General features: G+C 39.2%; 2 protein-coding genes across 6 annotated transcripts in view; one reads left to right on the top strand and one right to left on the bottom strand.

The window, feature by feature from the left end:
• The window catches only part of Foxo (forkhead box, sub-group O), a 163695-nt gene extending 146066 nt beyond the window's left edge, over positions 1–17629 (bottom strand). For 2 of the 4 annotated variants that reach the window (XM_083107243.1, XM_083107244.1), the window contains exon 1: positions 15933–17625. In XM_083107243.1, coding sequence (XP_082963369.1) covers positions 15933–16400 — 468 coding nt within the window. In that variant the 5' untranslated portion in view covers positions 16401–17625. Of the gene's footprint in view, positions 1–15932 lie in introns of all 4 variants that reach the window. The other 2 variants (XM_083107242.1, XM_083107241.1) reach the window with 2 other exon arrangements.
• Positions 1–27983, top strand: part of Gukh (NHS actin remodeling regulator GUK-holder) — a 259977-nt gene that overhangs the window by 151921 nt on the left and 80073 nt on the right. For both annotated transcript variants that reach the window (XM_083107240.1, XM_083107239.1), the window contains exon 3: positions 22536–23550. In XM_083107240.1, the coding sequence (XP_082963366.1) occupies positions 23262–23550 (289 nt within the window). In that variant the 5' untranslated portion in view covers positions 22536–23261. The remainder of the gene's footprint in view (positions 1–22535; positions 23551–27983) is intronic.

The following is a 27983-nucleotide window of genomic DNA, read 5'->3' as shown; positions in this document are numbered from 1 at the left end:
TTAGTTAATTACCTTTAAATTCAAAAATTGTATCATCTGTCCGCTAATTATTAATATGAATTATAAATCGTACAATAATGAATTAAAATACGAAAAAATAATTACAAAGTTTCGCTAATCGAAAAAGAAGCATCAAGCTCAAAGAAATTAATTAATTAATATTTAAAGTTAAAGGGCTAAATTAATTAATGCTTTGTGAATTCTTTTGAACACTCTACCTTCATATAAACCGTTAATAGCTTTGTTCCGTATTAACGTTACTGTCGTTCTTTCGAAAAATCACGGAATATAACCACCTATGCATTGTGTATATACAAGGGATGAAAAGGAGGAAAAAAAGCGATCACATATACATATATTCTCGGATATATACATTTTTTGAAACTAAAGATTCAACAGTATGGTAACATCGTTTTCTGCATGAAAAAGAGAAGTAGAAATGAAAGGATTCGGCTTTACTATTCGGCTCTTTTCACATCCATCACGTTCATTCGTTATCAAGGCCTATGTGCCGTAAGAATTTTTCGTAATTATCCGCAATCCCATTATATCCATTCTGTTTTACACGTGTATGCATATCGTTTTACATTAGGAAATATTTTACTACATTTATACATACGTGTGAGGAAAAATATGTTACAAAAATATCGTACACTGAGAAAAATCGTTTGATTGTACCAACAAGACGTATATGATTGAAGGCATTTTGGTTAAATCAAACAAGAATTTCTAGTTATCATGATAAGACTTGATTTTTTATAACTAGAACGTTTAATAGATTTTACTATAAGGATCTGGTTAATATTTTCTGGTTGAATCTATAAAATATCTTGTTACATTAACTTCTTTGCTTGCCGCTAGGCGGCGAGCCACTCTTAACTTAACTCGTATTCAATATTTGCCATGAAATGTTTATAAAGAACTAGTATTAACATTAAATCCAAGGTATATTTTTATTCTCTTACGAGCAGTAGTGCCAGAAAGAGGGCGCTAGCTCTCTGATTGTGTGTGCTTGAGCTGCATCCTCTTCTTGCATCACTGTTTTATCAGTTTAATTTCTAACAAACTGAATTTAAAATAATTTATTCAATAATCTGGATTGAATTTATCCAATAATCTTGTTGGAATTCAGAATATTAAACAGACTTTTGAAATTAGATGGAAAAAATTTTAGACGCCTTGGTGCTGGTGAGTTTAGTATTATTAACCAGAAAATTTGGTAAATTTAACAGGAAGAAATTAATCAGAATCATCTGGTAATTCCTACAAGAATTCTGGTCCATTTTCCAACAGACATACTGGTTGAATCTACCAGAATTCTAATTAATGCAACCAGATTTTTTTCTCAGTGTACTATTATTTTTTTCTGCATGATTTGTAAGTACTTGAGATGAACCGAGAGATACTTTTGACATAATTAATTTCTCATTTAATTTATTTCTAAAAAATATATATATTTTTTTTCGTTTACCCATAGTTTAAGAGAGAAGAGCGTATCCCGCGAAAGGACGCGTTTTCCCTTTACGTCGGACGGGAAACGCAAGGAAAAACTTAATTAGAATGACGCGGAAAGTGCACGCGAGCCTCGCGGCAGTAATATTTCTCGTGGAAATACACGTCGAGAGCAAAGGTGATTTGCACGTGTACATCGTTATGTAAACTGCATTTATTTAAAATGTCGCGGACTTCCTCCATTTCACTTCTCTGGCGTTTCTCTCTCTCTCTCTCTCTCTCTCTCTCTTTCCAACTTGTCTCCAAATATGTATGGTAGTCTCGGAACGAGAAACGACGCGCATTTTTTTTGTATTTTTTTTTGTATCGCGCGATCTGTAACATTATTTATTTTCGTCAAGAGGAAATAAATGAATTAGGATGCAACGCCCTTGCTTTATTCAGTCTCGAAGAATAAATCATAGAAATGGACAGATCAGACTATCGGGTATCATCGGTTCCACGACATGTAATTCGAGCACACGACACGTTTGTCTAGCTCCTATCTGACCACACGTGTCAGTATGACATCGCGCGCGGAGTAGACGACCCTTTATTAGTATAGTGGAATAAGACACGCCCATATCTTAGTGAAATGAGCTACAACTTTGAAAATAGACATGTCGCGTTGCCGGGTGACGGTGTTGCATCGAAAAGGCTCTAACGTTTTAATTTTGTAATTGCCTCGAGAGATATCACGTTCTTGAGCGATCAATTATCAATTGTTACTCTTTTACATACAATGCATCTAAAAAGGAAACTTAAGTATATGCATCTTCAAACATTGGATCTTTTTATGTAAACTAATAAAAGGATAAGTTACTGCCGACATTGAATTTTTATACGCTAATGAGGAAATTATTAATTCAACATTTCATTTATAATGCAATTTTTTTTCATATATATATATTTGAATAAATTTGAAAAAATTGCTATGTATGCAAATATAATTCTGATCGACATGCAATATTATACTCGATGTATCGCCATTTTAGAAAAAAAAATTATTCCTACGAATGATAACAAACATGCAACTCTCATATTATATTACAAACGGCAGAATGTGCCGTAAATATTAACTAAATATTTCGCAGGAATCGAAATAACTTTTTTTTTTGCATTCCCGTGAAAATGATTAAAGCCTTTTATAACGAAAAAAATTCGTATCGGAAAATTTATATCTTCTCTGCCGCATCACACAGCGTACACTCGCAGATTCCGGAACGCGAGTGCAACGAGCGTGTAACGAGCATATACCGTCATATGCGGATGGAGAATAACGTATGTATCGAGCGCTATCGCGTCAGAGGAAAAGATAAGAGATGACGACACAGAGGCCGTGGATCGTCGGATCGAATTTAATGAAAAAAAAAAAAAAATTAGGGACGCGGCAGGAATGACGAAGACGATGATGCTTGGACTTGGTCGTCGCGAAAGGAGGGAGAGATCGGTTTGGTGGAGAAGGGCGGTTAAATGGCACGAGAGGTCAGTGCCTCGAGAATCGGAGGGGGGCCGGACACCAATTGGTACAGATGCATCGTATAGAAGTATGAAACACACCGCCGAGGACGCGCTGCCTTCTCCTCCTCACCTCACCTCACCTCTCGCCATTTCGTCTCCAGAAGTGATAAACGAAGTTTCCATATTTGACAGAGAGACGGAAGTTTCCACGTGAAAATAGTCGGAGTAAGAAATAGATTTTTGTGTTAGCGGGAACTTGCTTGAATTAGATCCTCTCTTGGTGTAATGATGTTTATATCAGGTGGCATCCGTAAAGAGTGATTTTGAAATTCTTCTTTTTTACATGTTTTATAAATTGTAAATAGACAGCTGCTTTTTCCAGTGCACGCAAATATTTTGTTAAATAAAATACATTTTTTTCAAATATAGGAAAAATATAAATATATATAATGTAAATATATATATGCATGTATGTATATGTGTAACATTAATTATATAATAATTCGATAATCGTACATCATACGAAGAGAAAATGTCTTTTCCTTTTTTTACACTACAATTTAAAAAATACATTTTATTTTACAAAATATTTACTGAGAAAAGTAAGAGCGGAAAAATATATACATATAGATGTACATACACACAGATGTAGATATATAGATGTACATATTTAAAAAAATGACATTGTTTCTTAAAATTACACGTCCACCTCAAATATCAAATTTAAAAGAAAATACGAGAGAAAGAAAGTCTGCTGCGCTTTTTAATAAACTTTATAAGATAATAAACTTGAAGGGAGAAATATCATCATTATAAAACTTTAACTGTTATTGCGTAATTTAGTGTTCACTTGCCTTGCTTCGCCAATTACTTAGCCGGGGAATATTAATTTATTTTATACGCGTAAATCTCTTTTTTTCGATTAAATATAAACATTTATATTATCGTAATCATGTTTGATTGAAAGTAACGTGTAAGAGTAAAACCTACACAATCGAGTATCCTTCTACGAATCATAATTCTGCATAATTGCATAATCTTGATCATCACATAATATCCTGCACTATCGATTATAGAAACATTATAAAAGATTAGCATCGTCTTTTTCGTAACAGCTGACAGGACGCGCGACGCGACTGTGAGAAATACGCGTTACATAACATTTATATCGGCACTTATTCTCGTTTGAAAATTACACGCGCGTTTGAATTCACGATTCGTATAAATATATATATCGCGATGTCATTTTGTACACATCACATTTTACAAATCGTCGCGTGTTTCTTCGCAGCGCGCATCGAGGATTTCATTGGTCAGCGAATCTTTATTCGTTACGATTATCTGAAGTTTGGTGCCGTGACCCTTTGGGGATCAGCCATGACGAGGTGACCTATGCTGATCTCCCGGGGAGTCTTTACACTACAGATTATAATTACGCTACTGCCGATCATTATTCAAAGTAACTAAAAACGTACGCGAAACATTCGTAAAGCTCCGTCGCGTTTCAGAAATATGGATGGCAGCCACTTAAGTATAATAATCAGGTCTTACCGTGGCAAGCATACGTATCATAAAGAACACTACCGGAAATAAGATGGAGAGATTAAATAAAACTGCGTATAATGAGATAGTTATAAAGCGATCAGTGCTTTTTTATATGCACATATAAAGAAACATGCTAATTATGTTGCGGACGGTAACATCTCCATTTCAAAGCTCTCTTCTTTTCATTTTTTTACAATTATTCAAAGTCTAAGATAGTTACACCTGGAGCGTGTCAAAAAAGCCGTCTTCCTGAATCTATTTTTGAACAATTCCTTAATAAATCTCGGCTGTGACGATGTTTTGTTTTAGTATTTTAATCATTGAACTACGAGTGATATTCTAGAAAAATAGTAATAGGACAGTGCATAGTTTCATAACCCAGTCTTACAATTTATGATAAATACTTTAATCTATTTCTGAACTATTCCCGATAAATTTTATCTCAACTTCGATGATCTTTTAACATTTTTACCGAATCTCGGATTATATTCTAAAGAAATAGATATATAGATATATTCTAAAGAAATAGATTCTAAAGAAATAGATATATAATATAATAAGACTGTGCATAGTTTTATAATCTAGTTTTACAAAATTTATAATATATTAATAACATTTTATAATATATTAATAACATTATAATATATACTTATAATAAATGCTTATAATAAATGCTTTAATTTATTTTTGAATAATTCGCGATAAATCTTATCTCAACTTTGATGATTAGCATTTTGATAATCGACTTCGAATTAATATTCTGGAAAAATAATAATAGGATAGTGCATACTTTTGTAATTCAATCTTACAATTTATAATAAACATTTCAATCTATTTCAGTTTCTGATAAATCTTATCTCAACTTTGATGATCTTGTTTTAGCATTTTTATTGAACCTCGGATTATCATTCTAGAAAAACAGTAATAAGACAGTGCATAGTTTTATAATTCAATCTTACAATTTATAACATTATAATAAACATTTTAATCTTTGAATAATTCATGATAAATCTCAATTTTGACGAGCTTGCTTTAGTATTTTAATAAATGGACTGCGAATTAAAATTCTCAAAAAATAATAATAGAAGAGTGCACAGTTTTATCCAGTTTTACGATATTTATAACATTATAAAAAATAAATATTTTAATTCTTGAATAATTATAACATATTATAATAAATATCTCAATATCTTTAATAACTCATGATATCATCTCGTTTTAATTTTGACGATCTTGTATCTTAATAAATGTACTGTAAATTAAAATTTTAAAAGAATAATAGGAGAGTGCATAATTTTATTCAATCTTACTATTAATATTTATAATATTGTAATAAACATTTTAATCTTTGAATAATTATAATATATTATAATAAACATTTCAATCTTTGCATAATTCGTGATAAATCTCGCCTCAATTTTGACAATTTTAAGTATGTTGATAAAAACGAATTAAAATTCTAGAAAAGTAGTAATAGAAGGTACACAGTTTTATATAATTTAATCCCGCAATTTCTAACATTATAATAAACATTTAAATCTTAAAATAATAAACTGAAATCTTAAAATAATAAACTGAATAAACTAAATCTTATTATAATAAACATTTTAATCTTTCAATAATTATATATATATATTATAATAAACATTTCAATCTTTAAATAATTCGTGATAAATCTCGCCTCAATTTTGACAATCTTAAGTATGTTGATAAATGAACTAAAAGAGCGAATTATAAAATTCTAGAAAAATAGTAATGAAGGTATAAAATTTTATATAATTTAATCCTGCAGTTTCTAACATTATAATAAACATTTAAATCTTACAAGTGTCTATTATAATATTATCTCTTTGACGAAGCACGAGTTAGACTTTTAAAAACATATCAATCAGACAGTTTCCACAATCAGTCTTGCAATTCGTAACACTACGATAATCGACGCTACGTTGAAACGAGAAAATATTATTACGACCTGGAAATATCCACGCGGATCGCGACGAGGCACTCAATCGGCGATCTTCACCGTGGCATTGGATCATACGTGCCGCATGTGGATATTACTCGGCGCGTTCGCGCTAATTCGCGGCCGCAACTCGCTCGTCCGCGTGCGCGTAGATATATCCGTTCCATGAAGCGCAACGTACGTAACGAATGTGCGATACTCATTAGGAGAGTCAAGGGTACGTTACGTGAGAGGAGCGCAGTTGTGCATTATATATCCGCGCGTGTGTCCGCCGCGCGCGTTACGTCACCGCGTGGAACGCGCGAGCGCCGATCGGCGCGCATGCAACACGCGACTCCTCCTCGCGCGCGCGTTTTCTCAAGAGGAGAAGAGCGTGCGAGAGGAAGCGCGCCACCGGAATACACCGTCGCCGTGAGAATACGCATCCGTTTCGATCACGCGGCAGGATGACGACTCGCGGGACGACAATCCGTCTGCGAAATGTCGAGGACGCCGATTCGATCGTTCAAATTTTTCCTCATTTCAGAAGGCGACGGTACGTCATCGCCGTTTCTCGCGAGACCCCTTTTCTTGAATATTCGACATTTAAATATCACAGCGACACGAATTAAAATTTTTTTATAATTAAAGTACGGAGGCATCTTTTTTCTCCAATAACTTAATTTTCTCTCTCGGCGAAAATGTCAAGGTATCGATTGCTTTCGAGAAACAAGAGGAAAGTTTAGGAATTAAGATTTAAAAGTGCGCGAAAGGATTACGAAATACGATTCTATATTTAGTTTCGACACGAGTCAACCTTAACAGTATTTGTAAGTAGACTTGCGTGCGCGTTTTAAGTTAAATGTCAAAAAGAGAAAGAAAAAGTTAAGAGACAAATCGGTCAAAATTCCATTCTCTCATCAATAGAGCCTCGTTTAAAATTCCGGAAACGTTAAATGACATTCTGTACATGTGTGTACGTATAAAATTAAATAACAAAAATTTTTTGCGCGTCTGCGAATAAGAAATTGCAAATTCATGAATATGAATCCGTCACGCTATTTATTGACCGGCCGGTCTTTCATAAAATTCAGAACTCGTGGTCGATTCCTAGCTCGATCGGTGGCATTCAGATTTACCGTAAAGAAGAGTCGTCTCGCGCACGAACGAAACGCTCCAAGAGTTATCGAGAAAATCGCTCCGGGCGAGAAATTTTACCGGGAGAAAGGCGGATTCTCTGCGATGTCGCGAGCTGTAGCAGAAGAGCGGAATCGAGAAGTGCGGTTGTAAAGCGCAGCCGACATGATTCTGTCGCAATTTACCGGCGAGAGAATCGCAGCCTTGCTCCAGGCAAGGTGAATAGAGTGTTGACCATGGAACCTCGAGACACTGACAGCTACAGTTTCAAAGAAGAAGACGGATGTATACTTTCGATACGGCGAGTCTCGCCGCTCGACCGAATACGTCACGGATCGCGTTTTCTCTCAGTCTACAAGTATGTCGATAAATTTTATATAATATATATTTAATTACACAATAATTATATATACAAATATATACATAAAATCTCTAAGAACTCTAAATAATAATTATAATAATTAATTATAACAGTTAATAAAATAATTTATCCAGAGTGATCCAGAGTCTTAGACATACAAAATATGCAAATCTAAATATTTATAATTCTTTATCCAAAATCAAAAATGATATTTTTGTAAAGATCATTTAAACGTGTGAATACTTATCTTTTTGATATAAAATGTGTGAATACTTATCTTTTTGATATAAAATGTGTGAATACTTATCTTTTTGATATAAATATAAAAAATGCGATAAAATTGCATTTGATAACCCTGTGTGAAGGAACCTCTCTTTTTTTACTTTATTATATACATTTCTTTATATTACCTTCCAGGCACAATTTCGATAGAGAGAAAAAATTCGTCATACTTTCTCCGATATATAATTTTCCGATTACTTGGAAATAAACATAATATTCGATAATGAATTAATAATTACAGTGATGAACGAATATAAAATATATAAGTGAAACATGAAAAAAGTTCCATATTGCTGCTGTTTTTATGATAATTTATTGTCATGTGTTAATATAATTAAATTATAACCGTAATATATCGTGTGTGATTTTATATTTTATAATTACAATGAGATTAGAGTATAAAAACAAACTTTATATTGCAACTAACGTTTAGAAAACGTTTCACCTCTCTTCTCAAAAAATTGTCCTCAACGAAATATGAAATGATGCAAGAGGGAATTAATGGATTGGACCGTCGTGTCGAAACGAGTCCGAGGAACTGATGAATGTAGGATTCCCGATGGAAACTTTTACTGGTCCTGATCGCACCGGGCCCAGAAAGTGGGCGGGGGAACAGATGATCTCGAGATGACGATATTGGCAACATGGTAGCGTCGCAAGATCGCACACGGAGGCCGAAACGGAAAGGAAAGAGACAGAGTGAGAATGGAAGAGAGACGAGAGAGGATCGTGGAGAGTGTAACTGGAAGAGAGAATGATCGGCGAAAGAGAGACGCGGCAACGACGCCGGTCGTGCAAAAATAACGCGGAAAGCCTCCTTTAAACTCAACCGAGCGCGTCTACGACTCGAAATACGCACTGCGTATCGAGGAAAGGAATTTTGGGGCTAGTGTATCGAGAACGCGTGCTCGAGAATAGGAAAATGATGCTCGTAAACGTGTGTGGATTTTATTTTCCTTTTTTTTTATTTAACTGATTTTACTTTGATTTTATTTTATTTAAAAGATTTTATCTCCGATTTTCATTTTATTTGAAAGTTTTCAAAGTTGACAAGGTATACCAGCTTCAGAAAAATGTAAATGATCAAATTTATTCATTTAAATAATTTTTTAAATTTCTTAATAACAACTTAATGGCAGCTTCCAATTTCTTAATAATAAAATTTAATTTCTTAATACATTTTTTAAATTTCTTAATAGAATGGTAAAATATATTCACTAATTTTTTAAATTTCTTAATAATGTCTTTAGAAAGAGTTCTAATCTAAACTAAAATATTTGATAAATTCGAGGGAGAAAAAAATTTGAAAATCAATTTTGCTGAGCGAAGATCGATATTTCGAAAAAAATTTTCAATAACGTAATTTACGTTTGGAAATTTTGATCCTCCGATCCGGTAAGATTACACTCTATAACGCGAGTAATTTTCGAAACGCGTTGGGCGGTCTGCCGGCGATTCACGCTAATTGCGCCGTTAACCCTCGCTTAATGACTGCGTGATAAAACGCGCGCTTTTCCGTGGAAAAACTCGGAGTTGCGGAGTGAATTTTTCGCTCCGTCGATTATGGCACTTTGTGCCGCGCGCTTGCGATTTTGCATGATTTACGCTCCCACTAATTTGTTCACGCGCGGGATACGAGACGATACACGCATCTCGAATCGTACCAAGTTTTTTTACAAATTTTGCAAAATTTTACTCACAATTATCCGAGAGATTCATTTAACAAATTATTCTTCTTTTAAAACAAAAACTCTCTCAGTAATAATTACAATGGGCGATAATTATAATGAATGTTTTACATAATAAAACATAAAGTAGCACTTATAAAAAATTGAATTGTGATAATTAACTAGGCGGTTAAAATAACCAAATTAATCTAACTAAAATTGAAAATAAGAATTAAGAAGATCATTATTACAAAAGTAGAATAGAAATAAAAAGTGAAATAATAAACGTAAGATAAAGATATATATCTGTTTTTCTTATCTCTATTATTTCATCTTTTACTTTCATTCTATCTTCTTAATTAATAATTATTTTCTTAATTCTTATTTCTAATTTTAGCTAAATTAATTTGATTATTTTAGCCGCTAGTTAATTAGGCAATTATCACCATTTAAATTTTTATGAGCGTTATTTTATGCGGGAGTATATTTTATATTTCGCTTTTTGTAAATTTTTCGTAATTATGTATCAGATAATACACAAAGTCTAATATGTGCTTCGTTCCGTAGAATGATTTGCAATCAATCCTTCGAGCCGGCCCGACGGAAATATTAGGAAGCGGCGACTGCTTTTCATTAAGTCGATGATCTCTCGTTAAAAGTTTATATGGTCGATTACTGTCTTTATGCCTCGTTTTAATGCAACTCAATCCGTATCGGGACCGTCACAATTATCGAATCAAATCGTGGAACAGTAGAACCGGGGGACTAGCAGTTCGACGTCGCTCGTATCTATTTTACGCCGCCAGTATCCCATTATCGTTTACGATTAATCACCTTCGATATATTTGATGCGCCTATCGTATCTTGACGAAACTATTTCGACGCGTTTACGCAACAACCGTAAATATAAACGTACGTAATGTAACGTCTGCGAAATGTGCGTGCTTACAGGAATATCTGTGTTACTTTAAATCAATTACCGGCACAGAATCTTCTATCATCTTGACGTGAAAATTTTTATCGCTTCCCGTCAAGCGGATTCCTACTTTATTTGAAGATTGCGAATCGCCTCTCTATTTTATATTCGCACAATATATCACTGTTTCATGTCGACAGTGCTTATCGCACTAATTGCGAAACAACGACGTCAGAGTTACAAGGTAACTTCGCGTGAGATACTGTCACGCAAGGCGTTGTTCAGGGAAATCAGAACACCATGAAGCTATCCAAGTGCATTTATAATTTTTTCCGGGCTCAACAATTGCCATAATTAGTCCTATTTAAAATATCAATCGGACTACATTTCCTTGGAAATCCCTCATTATGACACGCGACGAAATTAATAGTCTCTCATGTAATATTAATTCTTTCGTATGTAAAATTGTCGAGCGAAAAAATTAGAATTTGACCACGATTGTCGTTTGACGTCGAGGAAAAATTATACGCGCTGTTTATCCGAAAAATATTATTCCTTCGTGCGACTTTTGCGAGCGATATACAAATAGCTTTGATATCACAAACTAGTCCCAAAGTCCACACCTTGGATTTAACGACCATGACAATTTTAATTATCAGACAATGCGCCGCGTGAAAAGATAAAGTCGAGGAGCTCCTACGCTCCAGGTCGAGTCTCCCTCTCTCTTTCTCTCTTTCCCCAAGAAACCGGAGATAATTCGGCGATAACGATCTCGTAGAGAGTCCAGGATCCTCCGTGGCGTTCTGATTTCACTGACCGATAACGTTCCAGTATTTACCGTGCCGTAACAACGTGAGGAGATATCGCGAAGAAACTGAGAAGGTCGGACATTCTCAGTCGAGCTCGCTGTCGATCGTTAGAGCTCGCCCTCTCTAATCGTCATGGAAGGATGATACTGAGAGAGACCGGCGATCAGGGAAAGGGACGGGGAAGGAGAGAACAGGGGGCAGAGAGAGAGAGAGCTTTGTAATGATGGGCGCCAGTCAGCGTTGGTCTTCAAACCAGACGGATGAGTGACCTTTTAGCTCCTCGACACCTCTTCTCTAACGCGCTAGAATTCCATACCTCCTATATAAAAAGGAGGGGGGAAGAGAATTAGGCTCTATCCAACGATAGGTCAAGGATTTTCACATCCTAGCAGAAGACTGTGAATCCTCTCAGTCCCCCATCTCTCTCTCTCTTGTGTCTCTTATAGAGCATATGGCTACAACGCATCGTTCGTTACAGGTTGTAATTTGTAAATTGAATCGTACGCTTTTCCCAGTTCTTTTAACTCTCGCGAGCAGTTGGGCAATTAAAACTGATGAGCAAATCTGCGTTCGCGTCCTGGGATGTCTCGCACCTGGCGAGTCGTCGATCACGTCTGACGAAGGTCTGACCGATTCACGCGTAAAGTTGAATTCACATCACGCCGAGACGAGACGAGACGAGACGAGACGAGACGAGACAAGACACACATCGTCCGTCGTTATCGCGCGCGAGCTAATAAAATTTCTCGACGAGCGGAGGCGCGATTGCACGCCGGAGAGAGCACCAATTATTGCGCTCGTTACTCGAGTTACAACAATGTTACCATAAGTAACTATATATAATTTGTAGCAACATAATTAATAGCGCGCACGTGAGATAAGTGCACATATATATATAAGTGCAGAAGGACCTTGATATAAAAAGGGCGATAAGACGGGCGCTTCATGAATAAGTTCCACTCATGACATCTACATCTCGTTAATGTCGGTTATGTAAATGCAACCGTATTCCCGATGATGTTGAAGAGAGGAGGACTCACGGTCATCGGTCACGAGCCTTATACAAGATTCCTCACGATTCCCTCATTTCCGACGTCATGATCCGCCGATGACCGATGAGGCATCCGGAGGAACGAAATAACGCGTGGAAATAACTAGGCACAGGAGACGAAGAATCTCTTCCTTTTCCTCGGTTCTCGGAACGCGTATCCCTGAACTTTCGTCGAGGCGTTTTCGCGTGCCGCACACAAGCCGCGCATAAATAATGCGCGCCGTAACGTCGTCTGTAGAGAGCGAAACGAGCGACAACGATTGTCCGTCCGGCGGCATCGATTTATGCGTGTACTTCGACCCGGCGTGACGTCGATGATGATGGCCGCAGCAGTGGCAGCGACGGCGTTGCCGACGACGACAATCGCGCGAATGAACGACGGTGCGAACGAGCCTTAAACTCTTCCCGCCCTGCCATTTCCCATCGGTATGCATTCCCGTATGCGCGCGGGAAACACAGAAGACAAGAAAATATATGTATATATATATATTTTTTTTTCATTTATAAGTTTTCCGTAATTTTTTGAATTTTTAAAAAATATATATATGTGGATTTTTTATATATTATATAAAATATGTATATTTAAAGATTCGTAAATTTAAAAAAATATTTTTTTAATTCTATTTTAATATCATTTAAATAAAAAAAAATATACACACACACACACACACACACATATAAATATCTGCGCCACGTGACTGCATGCCACAGCTGCAGCCGTCGCTCTGCGCGACTTGCATCCGCAAGTTTGCGGATGCGACCGTCGCCTCCGTGGATTTTTAGCGCGGATTCTTGTCGCGAGTTTGACGCCTCGGCTCGACACGCGATAATTGAGCGACCAAAGGTGTCCTTAACGACGGCGATTTTGTCAAGTATTTCATTTAAATAACGGAGAGCCGAGAGCGAGAGGAAAATATGAAAGAAAAACACATTTATCATGACAATTGGTGCGTTAGGCGTTCAAGAATTACGAGAGGTCCTTAAACTTGGAACGCTATTAGCTCTCGATAAGAATTGCAATAACTTCCTTCACACGTGTCAAAACAACTTCAATTCGTCAAAACATATCTTTACTTTAATCATGCGTACACAGTTGGAAATATACATATATATATACAATTTCTTGCGGTAATATTGATTTATTTCTTTTATATAATATCCCTGTATATTTCAAGTACTAATAGTATCAATCCGCGAATGCGGGTAGCAAAAAAGTTCGCTACAGTTTCTTAAACTTTTTATAATAATTAAATGCTATGAATGATTAATTCGAATCTTTTACTTTTTCATAATAAAATAAACGCTATGAATGATTAACTCGAATCTTTTACTTTTTCATTTTAACAAAAAGATATTAATTAATATAAAAATATTATAATTGGCGAATACATGTCTCCATCTCTCCATGAATTGTGAAAGATCTTAAATAATATAAAATAAGATAAATAATATAAAATAAGATAAAAATAATAAACTATTTGTATAATTTTTACCTTAATTTAACTATTATATTTAATTTTAAAAAATGTAAATCTAAAAATTCTCTCTCTTTCTTTCTCTACTAAAATATTAAAAATTATAAAAGATGATTAAGAAATGACGTAAGTGTAAAATTAAAGATGCAAAAAAAATGACGAATATTCGTTCAGGTTGAACAATTTTTTTTTCTTTTCCTAGCTGTTTAAAGTGTCGTTGCAACGAGGCAAGTTCGCACGTCGAGAAACGTAATTTACGCAGAAGACTATTAACGATTGCACACGCGCAACTGCAAGTTTTCAAGATTGAATTACTTCGAAATGTTGATGACTAATTAGTGAACAGTGTAACGAAACACGAAAACGAGATATCTCGCCGGTCATACGTAACGTGTAACGTCGAACTCGCCGACCCAGAAGCTCGAGCTTTATAATTGTAAACGCTATAATACATTATTAACGTTTTAATTATGTGCGCCGCGCTCAATAGTTTAACATAAACACCCGCCTCACAGTTCTAACATTTTGTTCGACTCGTATTCTCGTTACATTTGTTTAATTTCATTAAAAGATCAACTGTCGTTCATCCGAGCTATTCCGTTATTAATCATGAATTCATGATTTATAAGTCTATAATTTAATTTAAATTCCGTTTTACTCGTGTAATAATCAGTTATGCTTTTCGTCATGTCTGCGTGATGACTTTATTTTCCTCCAAAGATCATATAATGCGATATAATCATAAAATTTTTAAGTTTTTACGACGTGCGTATGCAATTTATGTAAATAGATTTGATTCCCGTTGAAAGAGACATTTCATGTGTACTTATTACTATCCTTTCTTTATCATCTAGATAGAAGCTCCTTCTTATCAACGATAAAGCGTAATTCCAAGCTACTTGAGATATACTCATTGTTTCCATTAATTAAAAAAATAAGAATTTATGAGTAATATCTTGGCGATCGGGGGACAATCAACGGGAATTATAGAAGGATTAATCGACGAAAGATGGTCAGCCTAATAATTGAAAATTATTAAAAGCTCGCGTATGATTTATAAAGTGCGTTGAAAGAAAAAAAATTATTAAATAAAATAGAATCGCTTCCGAAGGCTAAAGGCTCCGCCGTCTGAAACGTCCGTTCGTAATGTAATCGCGACGTGAATCATCAAAAAAATCGTTACGTGCGCATGAATTCCTGCCGGATGAATTCTCGCAGGTATAACCTTCGCACTGTCGCGTGTCACAATTGTTTCCATACAGAACGGAAGTTTTTATACCACTGTAAACGTGACTCTCCCGGTGAGAGACTTGGGCTCGCATTCGTGGCTCGCGCACTCTCTTAGCCCGGGAACTTAACTCGGGTTACCCGTGATAAAAATCGCGCGGTTCTTGCATTAAATGAAATTCTCGACTCGAGGAAGGAACGCGTAGACTTTTTTAGTGTTTTTATCGCGCGTTTCACGTGAGTCATCGTTTTAGGAAAATTTTATTGCGCATTTGCGCCAAGACGAAAAACAAGAACGCCCCGACCGAACGACAGACGATGAGATAAGGCTGTGAGTTATTATAAAAAAGAATCATTAATACGAAATTAACTTGTCGGACTTTACATCTTACCGCGGTCATTTGCGTATCGGTTCACGAATTATCTCGGAGCCACGCGTAGCTTTTCGAAACTTCCCTTCAGAGGTCGGAGAACTTGAGAAGGTCACGCGATCTCATCCTCGAGAAGAGCGAATTCTTCTAGAGCTAGAAGCTAAAGCATTCGTGTAGGAAAGAGCGTCTTCGCTTACCTTCCAGCCGGCGCTACTGTTGTTATCGCCCTTGTCCTTGAAGTAGGAGACGTTCTGGACCATCCACTCGTAGATCTGCGAGAGAGTGAGCCGCTGATCGGGCGCGCTGGTGATGGCCTGGGTGATGAGGTCGGCGTAGCTGAGGTTGCCCCAGGCGTTCCTTCTCGACGAGTTCTTCTTCACCGTCAGGAGACCGCCCTGACCCAGCTGCGTCTGATGGGGTGGCGTGCCGCCCTCGGCGCCCTCCTTGGCGGCGGGCGCGTTGCCCTCCACGTACCCCTCGGGTCGCGGCAACGGCCAGGTGTTGGAGCGCGCTCTGGTCTGCGGCTCGAAGCCGGTCTCCAGGTCCGGCGACGTCGAGAACTCAAAGGAGACCCCCTTCTTCTGCGCTTGCTGCTGCTGCTGCTGTTGCTGTTGCTGCGACGGGGTCATCGACCCCGTAGCCGAGACCGGAACCGAATCCATCATATTGCGCTCCGGTGAGAATCCGATCGGGATCCGGGACGCTCGAGACTGCAGCGAGATAGATCGACACCGAGGGAGCTCGTTCGCGCGCGAGGGGGACGATCCAGATTGCGTTTCGGTCGCACTATCACTCTAGATATACATATATGTACGTGGCCTTCGTACGTCCTCGGCGCTCGTTCGAGTCAACTTAATGCGCGTTGCCGCTACTTGTTCTCTCACTGGGATTCCTCAACACATCACCACCAAAGGAGCCGATCGGACGACCGGGATCGAACGGCTGGCGAACGACGCGGCCACAATGGAAGGCGCGGATCGGAGCCGAGCGACGAGTTCGCGGGGAGCGGTCGTGCTCTCGATCGTGCCCTCACGTGCGACTGGCGGCGGCGATGAACCAACTGAGGATTCCGGTGTTCTGCGCGCGAGAGAGTCGTAGAAGGAGAACCACGGCGACGGCGACGATGACGGCGATAACGGCGGTAGCGGGAGGAGAAACGAGCGAGCGAGCGAGCGAGTGAAAGAGAGAGAGAGAAAGAGAGAGAGGCAGAGAGAGACGGTAGAGTGGAAGCAGCGGTGCGAAGAGAGAGAAACGATGATAGGCGCGCGACGTGGCGGAGAGCGGGAGCAGACCACGTGGTCAATCTGTGTTTACAAGCCGTGCCGTCCGGGGGTCACGTGGCCATGTTTTGATAGGAACTTGGCCCGCCAGCACGAGCGAGCGAATCTACTCTTCTACGTCGTCACTGACGATGATGGCTGCTGATCACGGCGTGATCCTCCCCGTGTCCGACAGGCGACGCGATTTTCGCTCGAGCTCGCCGATGGCGTGATCGCGTTGACGGTGACCTTTGCTGGCCTCGTTTCTCTCGATGGATCGTTTTCCTCGGTATCTCTCATCGATCACCCTCGAATCCTCGGATCGAGCCGGCGAGCCTGTCGCTCGGCGGGGGCGGATACCTCGCGAGCTCGATCTCGATCTCGCGCTTCTCGTACACGTGGCGAATCCTCCGGGATGCGTGAGATGACAGTTGTCGGCGTCTTTTCCTCGCTCGGCGAAAAAGGAGGAGGAGGACCCGCTAGATCGTTCGCACTGCGACTCGAAGGAACGACGACTACTCGCACTTTCGTAGACGGCAGAGATGAGAGGAAAGGAAACCTATACCACTACGTACAACTTGCCGGCAAGGCAGCGCGGCGCATACTGGCGAATTCCTCCGGCCGGCGCTCGGGACCGACCGAGTGGAGCCGAAGTCGCGAGAAGCGAATTCGCGACGCCTGTCGCCGCACTTTGGCGCGCCGATCGCCGACAGCGTGACACGCGAGAGCGAGGGAGAGCGAGGGCGATGGAGAGAGAGAGACACGGAGGGCGTGGGTGCGACAAGGAGGGCCGAGGGAATACTCTCGCAGCGCGAAAGAGAGACGCGCGAAGGGTACTCGAGAGTGGCGTAGAACTAGGTGGGTGGCTCGGCGACTTGGTAGGGACAAGAAAGCCGGGGTGGGAAGCCGACGGTATAGTGGGGGAGGGAGAGAAGGATGAGTAGGAGCGAGAGAGACGGCTACAGGTTGCAACTTTGTGCAACGAGAGAGAGGGCGAGCGATGAGAAGGAGAAGAAGCGAGACGGAATCGTTCGTAGGAACCTACGGGGAGGAGTGGAAGAAGAATGAACGGGGAGATGCGACGCGAGGGAGGGTTGGAGAGTGCAGCGCGCGAGAGTCGCATCTAACGGGTGGGCGGGAAAAGGGGTATATACGCCGTGTACCCCTCCTTCGGGGGGTTTAGGTATCGGCGCTGCGCACAGAACCCACGAGGAAGGGAATTCGCACGCGGTGCATCTCCTGCCCCTCGCCCCACTTCACCCCATCCCACTTCTCCGCGCACTCTTCCTCTCAACCCCCGTTTTCTCCTCCTCGTCCTCCTCCTCCTCCGATGGTTTCTACGACTCGATTTTGCGGCAACCCTTCCGGTACTTTTTCGTATCGCTGTCCTGCGACTTGTAGAATCCGAAGATTCCCAAACGAACGGCCGATCGAAATAACTCGGCCTGTTGTTTTCGGTCTGCGTGCCTATCGAATGGTACAGCATCCTCCGAAAGCCCCCGTGGAACATTCCTGAATACGGCTCGGGAACATTGTTGCATCTCGCAATCGAAGGCGAATTCTTCGTCGCCGAAATATTTCAGGCGATTCGATACATCCTCGGCTCCCTTTCGCAGCTAATAAAATCCCGAATATCGTCTTTACGAAGATATCCTTCTCGCGTTATCTTCTCTTCTACTTAAAATTACGTACATTGGAGAAAAGAAAAAAATAAAAGATATTACACAAGATAGCACACACACAAAATTTTGCACAAAGTTGACCATAATATTAGATACGAGTTATTCTTATATTCAAGTAATGAATGTTTTTTTTTTTTTGAAATTTAAATCTCAAAGAATTTCTACCAAAAAATTTCGAGCAATTTAAAAGGCGTGTATACGTTTTTTTAATAATTTTAAATTATATTAAATTATATTAATATTTTCATTTCTTTTTAAAAGAGAGAGTTCTTTTCAAAAAGAACTTTTTTTCAAAGTCAGCTGTACGACTTTTGTATCTTTGTTTCCAAGAGATATAAAAGATACAAAAGCTCGTACAGCAGAATTTGAAAAAAAATTCTTTTCGAAAAGAATTCTCTCTTTTAAAGAGAAATTAAAATATTAATATAATTGTTCCCAAGAGATACAAAAGGTCGTACAACGGAATTTGAAAAAGTTCTTTTTGAAAATTCACACGTACTTTGAATACACATATTTCATCGACGTCGTACTTCGAATTGGATACATGGGGTTGGGGGCAATAAAAAGCTGTTGGGCTCGTCAATTAAGTACACTTTCTGTCACAACAGATTCCTCGACTCTTTTTGCGCGCTCTTAATTATCCGTCGATACACAATGTTGTGGAGTCGAATAACTCTGGAACCCTTCGCTCAGAGTAGTTCTGTCCTTCAATTCGGCCATTGTCCGAGGCCTGTTGACAATGTAAACCCCGCGCACAGAAGATATATTCCCCCCTTCCTGCCCCTATCCGTTTCGTAAAAAGAAGTCGGTAGAAAAGGAAGCAGGTAAACCCGGCTATTGCAACCTGGTTGAAACAAGAAACGCCTGGTTACGTCCCAAACAAAGTTGCGCGCGTATCCGCGTATTCGTCCTGTCGTCCTGTGTGGGCAGTCGCGAGGCAGGCGCGATCCTGGCTAACTTAAGGGGCGCTGTCACCGCGTGTAATTATGCACTCTGAACCTTCGATTGTCCGGCGGATATCCCATTGGAGCACCCATTGCTCAATGTTGTTTGCGCATGAGCTAAAAACAGCGTGCCCCGTAGCTCACCCCGTTCGTGTATAAGACGCGCGAACAAGCCAGGAGCTAAAAATAGAAGACGAATGGGATCCTTAAGGACTACATGATCGAATAATCGTACAAACAGTGTTCAAATCGCACAATTTCGAGAGCATCGCGGTGGAGTTTAGCGCGATTGTAAATTGTACTTATTAACGATTCTGTCAGTCGGTCTCGTTCGAGAGATTTACGCTGACGATAAATCGCTATATACGATAATCTCTGACTCATCAATCTGAAAGAGGAACGAGGTAATAAGTGGAAAACCTAATGGAAGTAAAATCAAATTCGGAGAACGGTCAACAAAGTTCGAGGAAAATTATAATGTCATAATATGTACAATAACATCTTATCAGCTGATTCTGTATTAATTCGTTTTTAATTCGCATTTTTTAAGATGTAATAAGAATCTTTTTTTCTCTCTCATATAACTATAATAAAATTCAAAAACATATCAATATATTATACGAATGTAATATTTAAACATTTTTGATGATGTCTAGATTTTAAAGAGAAAAAAGATAGAATTTGTAAAACTCGAAATATAAATTTTCTTATAAATTGTACATGTGTACATTCGTACTAAATGTCAACGTCGAGTAGGAAATTTATATCGACACAAAGTAGTAACAATTGGATAAAAAAAGCAAAACGACTAAAATCTCTCTGCAAAGTCTTGAGTTTTTATTTCGACTGTACTTTTTCGTGGAAGCCGTTTGATTCATGCCGATCACTAAGCATGCATCTCTTTCGCGAAGAACTGAGATACGCGCAGGATAATAAAGAACTAAGAAACACGATTTTAGCATCCTTAAGTAGTCCGCAGTCTAATCATTTTCAAGCAGCGTCCTGATAAAACCCCGCCAAAAAAGCACATAAAAAACATACAAGCTGTTTACTTCGAAAACGACATAGCATTCGATCCTTTAAATCTTTTTAAATCGATACATTGTGGTGGATACACATGATATGTATATAATCTTATCCTATCTTACTTTTAGATTCATCGGTCCGAATGAACACCAAACATAGCCAATTGATTTCGAGTTTCGTACAATGTTTCAACTTGTTTTCAGTGACATAAATGTCACAGATTCCTACATTTTTTAATTCATCCTCACGTTCAACATTGTGTCTATCTGATTCTCACCTCATATCGTGATACAAGCGTATAAATGTACAAATAAAATTCAGAATTAAAATCAAATGGCTATGTAATAGCTGAGGCGTTAAAAATGTAGGGGGTGCGTGCGAAAAATTCGCTCGAATTCTAAAACACCAAGACATTCCCTGTAATTTGCACGACATCCATCTGTTACTCGGATCGCGCGGTAATATCCTTTGAGATTTCCCGTTAAAATCCATAAAATTCGATCGCCGGCGCGTTTTACGGGCGATCGCTTCTCCCAAAGAAAGATAGATCCCCGAGCGAGTCATCCTCGGGACGCGCTAAGAGCGGGACTTTATCGTGTGAAATTGCACATGCCGGACAAATTAAGGCGAAAGCGAAAGAAAGCGCCGGTAATCCTCCGCCCATTACACATCGACCCACCTAAGGATACGTAAGTTTGGACTATCAATTACGTCAGGCCAATTCCGGCGCTTACTTTACGCCGAATCGAATCCGACCCTGCCCGCTAAATTTGTTACGCTAACGAGCGTTGCGCTCGTCGAGTTGTTACCGCCGCTGTAACTTTTTGTTTAGTCGGCTATGAAAATAAAACGCGAATTACGACGTTCGTTAACTCGATCGGCGGCGGCTATCACGGATCGATAGTTTGCGCGTATTCAGGCCACGTCTCGCTAAGTTAGGATAGCGCGGGGCCGCTTCCATGAAGCTTCCACGGGGATGGACATGTAATTGGACCGTGTGTATTTGTTATTCTACGCGATTAATGTGAAATATAAAGAAGCTCGCGCACGTACTCGGCTCTTTTTGAATATTTTTAGCCCTGTGGGCGTGTATTGTAGTCATTGATGGGGATATCCGGTTCACATTCTAAAACGGTTCGCGAAGAATGTCACTCGGACATTCAAGCTTTTATCGTATCAGGATTTGATATTATCAATTTCCGCTATGGTACGGATGTGTCATATATTTCGTCAACTATTGCTCGCTCGTTCACTTACATTGTTTACATCGGTTTTTATTATTTTTTTTTTTAAAGACATCTACATTGAATATCCTCGCATTGATTGAAGGGAAAGAAGATTTTACATTTAAATAACTTTAACATATATAATATATAAAATACTTTTAAAAAACTCTCCTCTTCTTAATTTCTTTTAATGAATTTAATATTAATCTTGTACGTTTTTATATAAATGTATAAAACAAAATTAATTTCTCTTTTTCAAATAAAAAAATATATATACATATGTGTGTGTGTTACCTTTGTTACATCTGTTTTTCCTAAAACTTTTTTATTTTCACGAGAAGCGCAACTCTCTGGCGCATTGCTAAAGATCAGCTTAAATTTTGAACGACACACTTACGATTAGTGTGTAATATATCGACGGAACCTGCCGGATGATAAGATCCTTCATTCGCTTTTCTCGACAATTCAGCTTCAGTCCCAGCACTCCTAAAAATGTATAGCTTCTGAAGATCCTGTGGTTCCATGATCCCTACGTTATTCATTGATGGTTAAGCCAACAAGATATAGAAACTCCCTTCATGTTTTTACAATAATATTCTATTATTTGCATGTTTCATTAATTTACATTCATGTGTCCTTTGATATTTTATTTTTCTGTTACAGATTTCAAATGCGAGTCAATATCGTAACAACAGTAGATACCGTCACCCAACCAGACGCTGGTCGACAGATGGCGATGACGGCACGTCGAGCTGTCGGACGGTTGGCAAAGGCGGCTTTCGCACGCTTGCTTGAATGGGAGAACCAGCCGGCTGGTCGGCGACTGGTTGCCAGACCGGCCGGCACTTCGCGTACCATCGTCGCGGCGCGCGGTACGTTCCACCAACGTGCTCCATCGTCGTTTCTCCTGCCCGCGTTCTCGAATACCTACCTGGACCCATACGCGCGAGGGAAATCGGCGCGAAAGAATCTCTCGCGGTTCGGAAGGATCCACCGCGATGATGCCGTGCGCGCACGATCTCCGGGATCCGAGGGTCCGCTCGACGATCGCGCGCGAATCCTGATCGAATCGAGTCCTCGCGGTGCGAGAGTGCGCGGAGTGAAAGTGCTGAGAGGGTAAAAAAAAGAAAGGAAGAAGGAAAGAAACGAGTCGACGCGACAGAGAGGAATATAAGAGGTTGAAAAGTGACGGGGATACCTGTGAACCGGGTCGACATGGAATCGCGCCGTAGTCGGCACGTCGGAACCGCGGCAGGATCCCGCCGATCTCGCGGAACGGCGTGCGACGACGACGCGGTGCCCCGGTGATGAGGGAGACCCGAGGCTAGAGTGTGTTATGCGCGAGTGTGGCTCACCGGTTGCGGGAGCAAGCAGCAGGTCGTCGTCGTGATGCCGTTTGTGATGCGAAAAGTGGAGCCGCGGCACCTGTGCCGCGGCCACGTGCCGGGGGGTTCGCAGCCGGGCTGGCCGGTGGGCGCCGAGCTCGAGGCGGTGGCGAACGGTGCCCTCACCAGCTCCCTCAAGCAGCTGGCCTCGCTGCTGACCATCGCGGAGGACATCTTCGCGGGCCTCACCGCCGAGTTGGGCCAGGTAGCCGAGAGGAGCGGTCACCTGCGTCACAAGATCGATAAGATCGAGGAGCGACTCGGCAGCGTCGATCCCAAGAAAGTACCAGTCCGTGAGTATCAGTCCAAGAGGCTTGATTTTTTTCCATCTCTTAGGATTAAGGGTCGTTGGGCTGATCATTTCGTAAGCGTAAGATGACGATTACTAATAATCACGATTTTAAATGATGAAATCGCTCCATTGTTAGATCCTAGGATCTTGATGACAGCGATCATCAAGATTCAAAAATGATAAGATAACTAGAATTTTGGTTTTCATTGTGTGCGTGTGTATCATTAGCGACATGGAAATTCTGCTTCAGGTTGAATATATGTAATTAGGAAATTGCTGGGGGATATAATGCTCTTACGTTCAAATTGCTCCAGTTACATAAGACGGTTCTCGATGATTACGTATTTTTCCGCGTCCTACGTAAGATCCGAGGCAATTTCTTATAATATTTACATTTTGATACATTGCTGTCGTTAGGCTTGATCGACAGGCAATCTACGGGCAATAGAGAGTTAATAGAGCTTTGCATCTATTCTCTATCTTTTTTAGATTTCTTTCAACAAAAAATTTAATGAAATAATTGTCTTTGCGAAACTATGCAAATCAATTCTTCTCTCTCCCTCTCGATATCGAATGTAACGTATTAATGTCATGACGTTATTACCTTTGGCACTTTCTTTATCCATCGAAAGGACAACATTCCATCTCAATTTCACGCAGAATAGCGGAGATGAAACGAGGAAAAAGCAGCGGAAAAGATTGAGATGATGGAGAGAAGTGCGGTGAAGAGGTTCACTTTGTGGGGAAAACATTCCCGGGGGTTACCTGGCCTATGCACCGTGGGAAACGGATCGCAAGAAGGTGCCGAAAGCGAGTTTCATTCGAGCAGAGAAGATTAAGCCCCGGGTGTTGTTGTACCGGTACAAAGAATCTCTTATTCTTCGGCGTCCTTTTTGATTTTAAACGTTTTCCACGGAGGCAAGAAAGGTACCATATAAAGACGTAGTTACGAGAGTCGAAGTTAATGAGTCCCTTGAAACTATTTTGGTCCACTTTCGAGGGTTTAATGAAGGATAGATAGCGCGCGAGCTGAGAGTAAATGTTTTACTGTGGAATGTGACGTCTTTAATCGCGCGTCTAAAAATTGAAGAAGAAAAAAAACATACATGACTAGATTATCAATTTAAATTATCGAATTTAGTTAATCTTCAGAAATTCTTCTAGTAGACTAAATTAAGGAGTTCATGGGATAATCAATAAACAATGCATAAAAATAAAGAGGAAAAATAAAAATAAAGACATAGAAATACAGAACGAAAAAATTGATTTAACATAGACTGCTTTATTTTCTCTGCTAAAGAAAAGAATTTAAATAGCTACTTTAAATAGAAGTACAGAATTTAAATTTTTCGACGCAGTAAATTCTTCTACAAACATAGTTTTTGTGCGACAAGATTAAAATTCTTTTCCCTACACTGGATGAGTGTGCTTTATACTTAAAAGTATTTCGATATAAAAAAAGAATAGGATTTTTTTTAAAGGTCAACTAACAGAATTGTCACGTTTAGTTTAGAGTCCGCTCCGTCCGAGATCCGTTACGTGGAATAATCGTAAAATCAAAGAAACCACGATTTTATCACCACGTGTAACAGTGGCATGTTTTCTTTTCGAAATCAGTGCCAACTACTCAGAAAGCGTGTCAACACATTTTAATTTATTTCTCTATTCCTCGGATACAATAATAGACGATTTCAAACAGAAACTAAAAGAATCACTATCTTTGAAGCACTTTTTATTCTGAGAATATTCACTTTTGACATTATATCGTATCAAGAAATTAGAATCTATCGTTTACAATACATTTTATATTAAATAAAAAATATTATAATTCATGAATCGATCCGCGATGATTATATAAAATTGCTCTGATTCATTTTAATGTAATTAATTAAAAAAGTCAATCCATTTAATAAAAAATCGCACAGTCGAATGTTATCGCGGTTTGCCTGTTTATGACAAAGTGCTCGAAATGAAGTGGATGAATATTCATTCCATGGCTTCCACGGGCAAACAGCTGAGGCTTCTTCCTTTTTTCTTTGGCCGAGAGGGAGCTTCTTCCACCCTAGAGAATCGGCCGTTCGAGGATGCCCGTAGGAAAGAACCCACGCTTTTTTCCAGCCTCCTATGCCGTGAGTCCTTAAGTTCTGCAAAGGCGCTGCCAGCTAAGACAGCTGACTCAGGTAATCGCCAGCACAAACGGCACCGGGCTTCGGAGTCTTCTCCATAGGGCGGTGAGAACTTTAATTCCCAAGGGATGGAACGGGCTCCCGACGCCGCCGGGAAGAGGCAGATAAAATAACGTCTGCCAGATGTAATGTAACACCAGTGCGTTTCGAATATATTCGATTCGACGAGGAAAAAATATACGCATAAATCTTTAAAAATGAGGGAAAGATATACACATGAATCTTTAAATTTTAATATCTTGTACAATCAAGGAGAGCCCTCTTTCTCTCCCTCATCGATTGCAAGATATTAAAATTTAATTTTAGAGATTTATGTGTATTTTTCTAACAGAGGGGATTTTAATTTTTGTATGAAATGATTTTGATATAGTCGTAAGAATCAATAAAATCAACGTAGCACATTTTTGATTGCATTATTTATACTCGTATATATAGGATTATATATACGCTTTGCAGGATTATTAAGACATCATTGCGTGATTAATAAATTATTACGTCCGCTAGATAATATTCCTATGCGCCGCCGACGTCCAGTATAACTTCTCCCCAAGCTACACGAGAGCCGCGAGCAGCGTGGTTGAAAGTATAGTTAGCCTTGAACCTTGAGGCTCAAGTATCTCGCCAGGGATATCGCAAATCCTGGCGAAATCAGAATTTATATTCCCGGGGGGACATCGAGGTCGAGAGAGAGAAAGAGAGGAAAGCAAAATATTGACGAAAACATATCATTTACGTTGCTAGTTTGCATACAATACATTAAATAGAGTCTTACATAGATAATACTTAATCATAAATTCACAAAATTATTAAAAATAGCATTATTTATAAATAAATGCTCATAAAATTATTTGGTAAAGAAACATGAAAAAAGCAAAATTGTCAATTGTACGTTTATTTATCTTTCATCAAACAAATAAAACTGCCATTTCAGGATTTAAGAGATTAATCGAGAATTAATAGAAACAAGATGCATAAATTTTTACTCTGATAATTTAAACGAATATAATGTTTATATGTCAATCGATGAGATCTGTCAGACGAATGTTTATAAAAATCTAGAATTAATTTTAATTTTGGTAATCTAATATCATTAATGTGGTTCTGCAATATTGTTGAGAGGACAGCAGTCAACTGGCTTCTGCGGAAATGACCACGCGCAGGATGTGGTTCGACCTGGTCGAGCAGGTTCACGATGTGTTACGAACGAGAGAGAGCGGTTAGTTTGATGGGCTTCCCATCGAAAATGATGCATTTTTATTCCTTTTTATTCCTCGTTGCATCGACAGTAAAGCTGCTCTTTGCCTTCTTTCAGATTTTTTTTTACGCGAAAAACTCTTTAACTTTTATTGGAAACACTTTTCTTTCACTCCTTTCAACGCTGTATTTAAAAGTACAACGCAATGATTTGTTTTCGTTATGATATTAATGATTTACTCTTCTATAGATGAAATACTTATTTAAAGGACGAGGTTTACTTTCGCGTGTTAATAGTTAGTTTATCGTACAAGTACACGAAACTAAAAGCTCGCCGTCTTCCCTCTTGAATAAATACACTGATATTTCAAATTTACTGTCGCCCCCTCTTCAGACAAATATTTACGAGATCCTTGTAATCGAGCCCTCGCTACCTGCTGAAATCATCATGTTTGAATGCATTCATAGGCATGTCGCGGCACATTTCCGTTTTCATGGAAAATTCATGATAAAGGAAAATTTATAGCTGCGATATATTCGTGATAAAAAAAACATGCGGTTTAGTGTCATTTGTAAAATCGATACAATATTTTATGCAAATTAAATTATAAATATAATATGACCGAGAAAAGAAATATAATAATTTTTCGAGTTTCTCTGAAAAACATATAATTTTTAATTCTGTAAAAAAATAGAACTTCCAACATAATTTTTTCAAAATTATTGTCAATATCTCTCGAAAAGTATCACAATCGTTATATAATTTTACTTTAATTTAATTTTATAGTGGAACGTTAAATTTTATATCACCACTATTACTTGATAGTTCGAGAATTTCCCGCGTCAGCTGTTTGACTCGTTTGGAATTTTTACGCACTTTTCCCCTTTCGCCCCGTGAAACCCCTGCTGGATATCAAGTAAGGACCCCCGTGCACGAATAATAACGACGCGGACGGAAATAAAAGTGGGCCGCAACGGTTCTCGGCTGCAGTCCCGTCTCCGGTTTTTCACCACCCCTCGTTGTTGCCTCCTTTATTTCCTCGCCCGGCTTCTT

This window comes from Camponotus vicinus, unplaced genomic scaffold, assembly GCF_025532165.1.
Source record: "Camponotus vicinus isolate PSW18456_S1 unplaced genomic scaffold, iyCamVici1.0 SCAF_8, whole genome shotgun sequence".
In the NCBI taxonomy this organism is placed as follows: Eukaryota; Metazoa; Arthropoda; class Insecta; order Hymenoptera; family Formicidae; genus Camponotus; species Camponotus vicinus.
This window is presented reverse-complemented; position numbering and strand designations above follow the sequence as displayed.